This window comes from Pygocentrus nattereri, chromosome 4 (genome assembly GCF_015220715.1).
Source record: "Pygocentrus nattereri isolate fPygNat1 chromosome 4, fPygNat1.pri, whole genome shotgun sequence".
NCBI classification, from domain to species: Eukaryota; Metazoa; Chordata; class Actinopteri; order Characiformes; family Serrasalmidae; genus Pygocentrus; species Pygocentrus nattereri.
Window position 1 is genome coordinate 22,621,589 of NC_051214.1, and position 10,403 is coordinate 22,631,991.

The following is a 10,403-nucleotide window of genomic DNA, read 5'->3' on the forward strand; positions in this document are numbered from 1 at the left end:
GACAGAGGAAGCCATGAGGCCCACATCAATCCTGCCCTCTGCGTGTTTTGAAACCAGCAGGGACTTCTCCAAAACCTCCCACATCTTCTGCATCCACAGCAGTAGATTTACAATGCACAATGTACTGCAGGGAGAAAAATCGAGGATGTCTGAAAGGCTAGAAGGCCGTAACGACTTAAGAATCCGGTTGGCTCCCATCAAGGAAAGCCGCAACAGATCCATACACTTTCTCTCAATCAAAGACCCTGAGGTTCTTGAGCAGCTCCACCAACAAAGGTCATGTAGCCAGAACAGAGTGGCTACCATCACTGCAATCAAGGTTCTGTTTAAAGGAATTTATGGAAACTGTAGTCAATGAAAAGTCGTTTCAATGTTAAATCGTATAGATAGTTTTATCCTTGTTGGAACAAAACTTCTTATCTCCCCCAAAAAAATCTTTCATGGAAAATTATGAAAAAAAATTTTTTTGCAAGTAATTTTTCTACCTTTCTATTGGACCATTTATCGTGAAAGTTTCAGGTAATATAAAGGGCAGGTTGTATATAGACATCATGCAAGAACACACAAAAAATAAATAAATAAAAAATAAAGAGACAAAAATGGACATATAACCTGTTTTAAAACTACAAGAGCATATTTCCTACACCAGGGGCCACAACCCAAATGTTGTTGTGATCCATATTGTTAAGCTTCAACAAAAATACTTGGAAACCACAACATTTCATGTCCACTTCATTGAAGTAAAGTGGACATGAAGTAAAGTCATCTTGGCTGTAAACAAAAACTCAAGACTTACTTTGCTCTGCTTTAAGCTTTAGCTCAGCTATAGCTGCTTTTCTCACATCTCCAGCAGGAATCTTTTCCACAAAAGTAGAGCCGTTTTTTGTAAAATGTCTCTCGGCCTTTGACCTTTCAAGAAACTAAAGCCAGCTTCTCGTTCACCAGCTTTTTCGAAATTTTACCACTCCACCTTAAATGGTGCCTAGGGCGCAGGAATGCAATTAACTATGTAGCCAACTGTTGCACTACTTAAGGTGGAATGGGAAGACTCAAATGAGAAACTGACTTCAGCTTCACGACTTTAGCATTAAACATATCGGGAAACCAGTGGACAGGGTTATCTCCAAATTACTGATATTCGTCTTAAATCTCTGTCTGTTCGTTAACTACTAGCTAGGTGAGATTGTTGTAGCTAGGCTGCGTTTCTATGGTGATCTGCAGCCTGTGAGCCAACCTTCAGAGTTAAAGGGTGAATAAACAGTTAACATTAACTCCAATGTTTAAGACCTGTTAAATGATGAACAATCAACAGAGCTTTATTTTACTGCAAAGGAGGATTATTTTATTATTACCTACAAATCAAATATAACAGTAAAAGAGCCGCATGTTGCCGCCTCCTGACGCAGACAAAGGTAATATGAATGTAGTTGGGAAGGTGCACCAGAGGAAAAAGTAGCGAAGTGGACCATAGCAGAAAATAAAAACAACATCTTACATAAAACACTGATGAAAACACAAGCTCTGGATTTATTTTTGATAATGAATTATGGATTTCCGTACTCATTACGCTCGCTGACACAATTACATGTTAATTACATGTTTGTGGAAAATTGGGACCAGATGTTCATTAAAACTGGAAATAAGCAAAAAAAAAAACAGAAGGGAGAGGAGGGGGGCTGCAACTCATCAAGCACAGTGTGCAAACGCTAAACTCAATCACTCATTATCACAGAACTTCTGCAGGACATATTCTGGCCTGGAAATTACATGGTAGAGAAAAATGTTTGGACAAAATCCTTCATCTTACTTTATGGCAGAACATTAACAAGCAAAGAAGCCAGAACGGAGGGCCTAAACATGTGAAACATTCCGTAAATGCTTGTAGCAAAGATTGGGACCTTCTGAATGAACATTCATGGGGTTTTTTACCTACTCCACCAGCCACGGGAGCGTGAGAAAGCAGACGAGAGCTATTTTAAAACCATACTCCTGTAACAGAGAGATGGCTCTAGCAGAAGGATGACTGCTTGCAGGGAGGGTCCAGGCTATGCAATGTGTAGGTGTTGCACAGAGCTTGAAATAGGCTCAGACTCCCACTGTGAGATACATGCCGATCCACTCTCATTATAAATGACACGAATGGCATATTAAAGATATATGTATGTAGTGTGTATATTATATACACACACACACAATATATATATATATATATATATATATATATATATATATATATATATATATATATACACACACACACACACACACACACACACACACACACACACATACATACATACACACACACACAAATATATATGCTCCTGCAGTGCTGAGAATGATCCACCATCCAAATAGTACCTGCTTTGTGAGGGTCCATGGGGGTCCTGACCATTGAAGAACAGGGTAAAAGGGTCCATAATGGTCATAATGTTATGCCTGATTGGTGTATATTTTTTATATATGTACACACACACACACACACACAGACATACACATACCCCAAACGGATAATGCGGATTTTCACGCAATGCAGCAATCACAGCTCCCAGACCGCCTAATCTGAGAATTCATTACAGGCATTTAACAGGCATTTGAAGTGTGTAGACACTCCTGGGAAGGAGAAGGAAGGCTGGAATGTGCAAATACTGCATTAGATTAGCTATAAGGCTTGGGTAAGACTGCAGAGACATCATGCGCTGCTCATCCAGAGGGTGGGAAACGTGATCTCCAATTCAGTAGCACTAGTAAAATGCATTAAACATTACATAAATGTGCTACACCACAGTCCTGGAATTAGCCAGTAATTAAGCCAGTAACATCTCCACAATGCCAAGCATTCGCTTACGATGTGAAGGCCATCAGATGCGTCCTCATAAGTCACAAGCCTTCACTGGTGAGTTCTCACTCTCCTCTGGTCTTTTTATAGGCTGAGGAATTACAGCCATCACCTTAGCAACACTGTGTACGTGGGTGGGTTTTGTGTGTGGCTCCTCCGTAATACGGGAGAAAGATATTGTGTGAGGACAAAAGAAAAAGCCAATCACCCTTCTCCTCCTCTTCCGTCCAAACTCCCACACCTCCAACGCGCTCCGAGAACACAGACGTACACACAGCACGTGTCCTACCTGAGATGAACAATAAAACTGAGGGAACATCCAGGTTCAAACTCCACCCCCAACTAGGGGTGAGTGTGGTATATTTATAGCATATTTAGAATATTTTATATATATATATATATATATATATATATATATATATATATATATATATATATATATATAGGATATTTAGCATATTATAGCATATTTAGTCATCTCTAATTCCACCCGACAGATAGGACTCCCCCAATCACACGATACTGTCAATGCTAAGAGGGTGAAGGCGGCACAGGGTTCCTCAGAGACCTGTGAAGCTCCACCACATCTTCAACTGCCGTTCACACAACGTCACTGGACAGCCAAACGCGCTCGGAGGAAAGCGCCAACTGCCAGATATGCTACATCAGCTAACAGATGCCTGCGCTGCCTAGCACTAGTTTTGAGTGATGGGGGGAGAAGGGGAGGGGGTGGCATCCTACCCACCCAGAGAGCGAGGCCAATTGTGTAGCATCGAACTTGCGACCTCCTGATGATCGGGCCAACGATGGTTGCAGTTAGACGGTTGCGCCACTCAGGAGCCCCCAAGTTTAGTAGCCAACGCTCGAAGTTTCAAAATCGGTCTGTGAAAAAGTGACATCGTGCCATCTCAAGAGAAATTCCGATATTAGACCAATGAAAATTTTTAGGGCCTTTACATTAATTCTTGTATTTTTTCCCAGTTTATATGCACCATAAAACAGTCCTAATTCATTTTACATGACTCTTGGTCCTTTACAAATAACAGGCTGTTTTGTAAAGACTGATATGCAAATGAATGACACGTGATCTCTTACGATTGGCTGCCCTGCATTGTTCTTAATTTAAAAACAGTCCAGGCTGAAACGCTCCTTACAACTTCAGTTTGAATGAGCATAGCTAAACTACTCCAGGCTGAATAGAACAAATTACCTTGACCCTAATCCTAAACTTAACCTAAACCCAAAACCTAAACCTAACCTTCACTCTGGCCCCAATTCTAACCTTCACTCTGGCCCCAATTCTAACCTTAACCCAAAACCTAATTCTAATCCTCACCTTGGCCCCAATCCTACCCCCCACTCTGGCCCCAGTCCTACCCCTCCTGTGTTTTTGACACGCTACTGAGAGTCTGTTGAGCGTCTTTCATCTAAAATGACCGCTCAAAATAAAATGTCACAAATTTAATCAAACTTTCAAAAACATAGGGAGAGTTTGCTTTTCCATGATTCCGGCCCCTTAAGCGAATATACACGGCTCAATGATATTTTGCGCACCCCTGGCAAAGGCGGGATCTCCGAGGCTAAAACTGGACCATTTCCTACTCTCTCCTGAAGAACTCTGCGTAGGTCAGTTCGCAACCGCTGCATTACAAGCCGGGTCTTTTGCGGTAATTACAGTGACAGAGGATGCCACAGGAGAGCTGGAGGGTCCCCTGCACTGCAAACACCTCACCTCCTCCACAGCAACAGCAAACAGGGCTCAAAAATACACTCCACTCACAGACCATGAGTCACACACGAGCGCCGACCCATCTGGTAGAAGCCGAGCACGCATTCATTCATGCCATCCCTCTTGGGATAATGCGATGCATCACTGTTGCAGAAACCGCTCTGGTGACATCCTCTGCCATTTGTGAGACCTGGTGGCTCTCGGCAAGGAGACAAGCCCCCCTGAAAAGGCCCACAGCCTAATATGAACAGAGGGCTAATAACCTTGTATTTATGATTCTGCTCTGCATCACAAAAAGCTCAGGCACCAAGCGGTGCAGGGATAACAGGCGGTGAAACTTATGCTTTCTTGACTGATATGCAGTTTGAAACTATCAGTAAAAATAAACAAAACCATCCCAGTCACAGCTTTGGAGAACCTGTGTGAGATAAATTACAGAGACAACACTTTAGTGAAGGAGTGTCAGGCATACCAACGATTTTCACACCACACACACCATCACAATAAACCGTGAAAGATAAAGAAAGGCAGGGTAATTGTAACCAGGGCTGGCCTAGGGGAGCCTGTCCTCCTGAAGAGCTCAGAGGACACACTGGAGGTCAACGGGACGTTGAAACCATGACTTCCACGGAATATAGCACTTTTAGCTTTAGTGGAAGGAGTTGCAGTTAGTTGCTCTCTAAAAGTGAAGTGACATGGATGCCTGGCTGGAATTTATGATGCGTTTAACTACAGCAGTTATATTATATTACATTACATTATATATAAATGACATATTTAACAATTACACACACACACACACACACACACACACACATATAAAATGTATTTTTTTAATGTTCTTTATTGTCACTGTCGAAACAAAACTTCTAAATTATGTCAAAACGTTTAAGCTTTTAATTCTTTCTTTCTTTCTTTCTTGACATCAGGAATTCAGTTTACATGTGAAAATGTAATTCTTACTAGTAAACACACTAAAGTTTTACATGTAATAATTCAGTTAGAACTAGTAAAACTATTTTCTACAAGTAAAAGTATTATTTTTACACGGGAAATGTCGTTTATTACTAGTAAAAATCTAATTTACGCAAGCAAAAATTAATTGTTTGTATTTTTACAAGTAAGTTTAATTTTTAATATCAAGAATAATAATCTAATAGTCTAATAATCTAGTCTAATCTAGTCTCCTCCTCTACTTTTTCTACGACTTGCTGCCTACTTTCCATCAGTTTTCCTTGTGACCAATTATAGTCCCAATAAGACGTCACTCCACTCACTGGAGTTAAGTGTCAATTTAAACAAACAAACTAACAAATAAATAAATTAATTAAAAATATGTATTTTCACATACCTGGGCAGTTCAGCGAAGTATACACTATCTGTGGGAAACGCTGACATTCTGTACGACAAATGTCATCAAATATCAGTGAAGTCTAAAGACTGGTCCAATTAGCTTTAAGCTTATATGATTCTGAGTTCATTGCACATCCCTAAAACAAACAGTCCAATACTTAAATGACTCAGCCCAGCCCTAATTTTAACGGTTAACAGTTCCCTCTGCAACATAAAATGAGGAACGAATAATTTACAAAAATGACCTAAAAAAGGGAAACAGGTTAATGAAAGTGTATAAACTGGTCGTGGAGGGCAGTACAGGCCTGTCTGTCTGGGGAAACCAGCAACTGCGTAAAACCACATTACAGAGCTTCCCAACTGTGATCAACAGGTCCCTCTCCTGCAACTGACAGTAATTAGCCTGACCTGGGACAGTAGCACGGCAACAGCAAACCCCTCGAGAGAAGCACCTCGCCTTCCCACCTGCCTCGAGCTACCGCTGCTGCCATCCAACATGCGCCGCACACACTTTTCCTGGGTTCATTAGCTGCCGTTACTGTGCACAGGCTTTAGACTAGGGAAGAAGACCATTTGACAAGCATCATCACCACAACAAAAGCAGCCTCAAATTAGCTGTTAACAGCCTCAAAACCATCCCGAACTTCAACGGTTTGAGTCATCGGTTATGTCTCGAGTTGTCTTGACTACAGTTATGCATTCTGAAGTACGACTGGGGAAAATAAAGATTGCTTTTTTCTGTTGTGATTATTTTCTGTAAATTAACATCAAGGCCTGTTCATTTCACCATGGAGATCAGCATGTCCACTTTTTTTTGCTTGACGCCTGAACACTAAATGCAGTGTGTCACCACTGGTCACTTAAGCCAGGGTTACATTGCACAACATTTACCCCAATTTTAGTCGTGATTCTCAGTCTGGCTGAGTCTGAACTGATCGGCTGGAGTCGGCAGTTGGAGGGAGAGAGAGAGAGAGGGTCAAGTCATGTTTCAGGGGCACGGACTCTAATTTTTGGCCTCCCGGTCGCGTTTCAGTCCAATCGAAGTTTAAACATGTCGGGTTTTTCCGACGAGCCTCTGAGCAGAATCTAGTGTAAACTGGTCAACTCCTCAATCTGAACGGATTCCTGCAACAGAGTGCAAAAGTAGAAAATACAGCAAGTAAACAAAGAAAAATGGTGAAAAGTCTCTCACGTGTGAAGCAAAGCTTTATAATTTATTTATTTAAAGCTGAGCTTAATTCAAAATAGAGTTTATGTACATTTAACACTAAAATTACTAAAGTGATCACATAGGAAATGAAAGAAAACAGTTTCTGTGATTTGGAAATTGCATTACTATTTTGCTATAAGTAATTTTTCAGCCACACAGATACTTTTCTTGGCAACGTCATCACTAACATGCACGCACAACTGGGGGCAGAAGGCAACAGAAAGTGGACTCTTCACGGCGGAAAGCGTCCAATAATAATGATAAACTGCACTGTCACTTCATCAACGGCGAATGTGGTCATCACAAGTGTGTTAGTGTTCCAGACACGAGAATTAAAACTGTGTTTAAAAAGTGTTCTAGTAGTGCTTATCACTGATGTAGATCTGAAAATTATGACCGAAAAACAGTGAAAGATTAATAAGAATTGACAAACAATGCAAAATCAATACAATAATAAAATCTTCTGAACAACTCAACTGAACAAAACCATTACTCAGCTTAGCCATCACTGATATGAATCATACACAGTGCTAATGTACTTATTACCTAATTAGTTAAATGTCAGCAAACAGAAACAAACAGGTGTTGTGCCGAATTCTGGCTCCAAGGCAGAATAAAACTCCCCTTCGCGTGCACAAGTATCACGAAGCCACAGATACACTACAGATTACACGAATTTGGTTGTTTGTAAGTGTTAATCTTCCATTTTCCTTCACAGCAAACAGAGCAACAAGACCTAAAGCCAAACAAAGTGTCTTACAGGGATAATTTGATGTAACAAACTAAAGACGCTGGTTGTTGGGGCAGCGCTTGAGAACTCACTAAGGAGACCACACGGCTGGAACATGAACTGAGTTCTTCACTTTCACTAGCCACGTTTACATGCAGCCTAATAATCCATTAATCCGACTAACAGCTCAAGACGAATAGAATACAGCCATGTAAACACCTCAATCAGAACAGTCTATTTATCAGATTGAACGAGGTGGGTAATCCTGTAAATAATCAGTTAAATAGAAGAATAATATCTGTGTAAACGTCTGTATCTGATTACATTCTCTATTGGAAAACTTAAGTTCTGCATGTGCATCGTGTAATACTGAGAGTTTATACCGTTCAACACAGCGGAGCAGAAACTGGTCTACAGTGGACACGAAGTTTATGCTCTGATCTTTAAAAGACGGCGGTGGGTCGGACGTCCAGCATATGTGTCTCAGAACATGACGTCTTCCTCTCGGCCTGCTTTAATAAGGACATGTGAAGTACATTTTTCTGACACTGACATCATTTTAAAACAATTAAAAACTGTGGACCTCACGTGAATGACTGGACCTCACGTGAAGTTCGCTGTCATGGTAACGTCTACTCCGTGTTCTCCATGCATGCACGTCATTTTGGATCTCATTACTTGTAGTGAGCATGTAAACGGAGACTTTCCATCAGATTGTTGAGTAGAGTGAGAATAAACATCAGTCTTAATGTGTAATCAGATTGTATTCAATCGGATTGGCAAATATCTTCGCGTGTAAACGCAGCCAATGAAACATCACCCATTTAAACAGCTGACGTTTTCATGCTTTGCACGGTTTGTTTGATTTCTGCGCTTATTTGTAGCAAACCAGTATAAAAAACTCAAGCTGTACAAAGACTTTCTTCTGATATCCCAGCCACCGCTATATTAGCCTGTTTATTATACTCCAACCTCAGCCTGTAGTGCTATCAGCCATCAGTGGGGGAAAAACAAACACACCGTTCTCAAGTAAACCACAGAGTCACAGGGCAGAAGAGTCGTCGTTACAACTAGTCTGACAGGTTTCTCTCAACAGGGACAGTAAATAACAGAAGTCATGAAGTTCAGTACAGGAAAATCTAGGGTCCTTCACACAATTTTAGGTGTCCTCATTGAGTGCTAGTGAAAACGGCAGCAGAGGACAAGGCCTGAGGCGAACACAGAGGTTGCGAAGAGTTTGACAGAGCTTCCTTGTTTGTGTAAGTCAGCCCAATTTCCCCTTTTACGGAGTGGCAAGGCAATGAGAAAGTGGCAGGTGAGTGCTGGCTGAGTCCAGTTCCCCCTGAGCAGGCGCTTTACTGAATTGAGCAACCACACACACACACACACACACACACACACACCCTCACCCTCACCCTTGTCTTGCTCTCTCACAAACACACACACTTTCACAGCTATCACACAGACACCCATCACTTTTTACACTCATTACTGGAGGCTCCCTTGAGGAAAATCCTAAGTGTTTCCTGTTAATCATGGCTGTGAGTGGCAGCACTGTTGCTGTTGTATGAAGGCTGTTCCATCCTCACTTCAGGTCACAACACTTTAATAAGCAGAGAAAGAGGAAAACAACACGAAGCCAGTTAGCAGGAAGTCCAAGCAGTGAGATTCCAGTTTGTTCAAATTGTCCAAACCTTGATCAATGTTTGATGACAGAATTCCGCTGCACACAAATGTTTATAGCTTGCCTAACGGTTCGAAGGCCAATTACAGTCACACCACAGGGAGCTATTAGAGAAAATGCCATAATCTCACTAAAGACATCATCAGCCACAGTTCCATTAGCAATCTCGTCCCCTATAAACCACATTTATGACAGAACAGCGGCACTGCTGAACAAATCCACAGCTGCAATGAAACCAGCGTTAACAGCAGCGACGCCGTCCCTCGAGCCTTGGATCGTATGGACCACATTACGCAACGTTAGAGCTTAAGCGTTCTAGTGGCATTAAGGATGCAATGAGCCAGATGCTCCCCTTCCGAATACGCAACAGATTGCTTTGATCCACACGCACCTCCAGCCAGACGGAAGCCCACAGAAACCCAGCGCCTACGTACCGATGCGCTTCCATTTTCGAAGACGCTGCACATCTTTCGCCTAGAATGAATCCAGACAACTTGCAGTGCGTCGCAGACTGGAGCTGCATGGCTTCCCCTCCTAGAACCCCCCCAGGGCGACTCCGCGGACGCTGCAGATTCGATCCCGATCACGCCCGCCTATTCATCGCCTTCGCCCGCTCCGAACGTGTCGGTGATTCATTATTTAGAGACGGGTGCGAGTCAATGGCGCTTCTCCATGCTGCTCGCATACACAATCCCGCTCTTCACAGTGTCGGACCGTAACCTGGCAACAGGCATTTGAGCGCTCACAGTTGTTGAGGATCACGTTTTGTGGAAGATGAAATCGCTATGCTGTGTTATTATGGCTCAAGTGAGCAAGTTTTTATTTTCTTTTTCTTGAATCTCTCCTCTCTCTCTCTCC

At 42.0% G+C, this 10,403-nt stretch overlaps 1 protein-coding gene across 1 annotated transcript in view; it reads right to left on the reverse strand.

Annotated features, from left to right (window-relative positions):
- enah (ENAH actin regulator) overlaps window positions 1-10,068 on the reverse strand; it is a 113,318-nt gene extending 103,250 nt beyond the window's left edge. Inside the window, 1 exon segment of the mRNA XM_017719896.2 lies at window positions 9,980-10,068. Coding sequence (XP_017575385.2) covers window positions 9,980-10,068 — 89 coding nt within the window.
- Window positions 10,069-10,403: the final 335 nt, after the last annotated feature.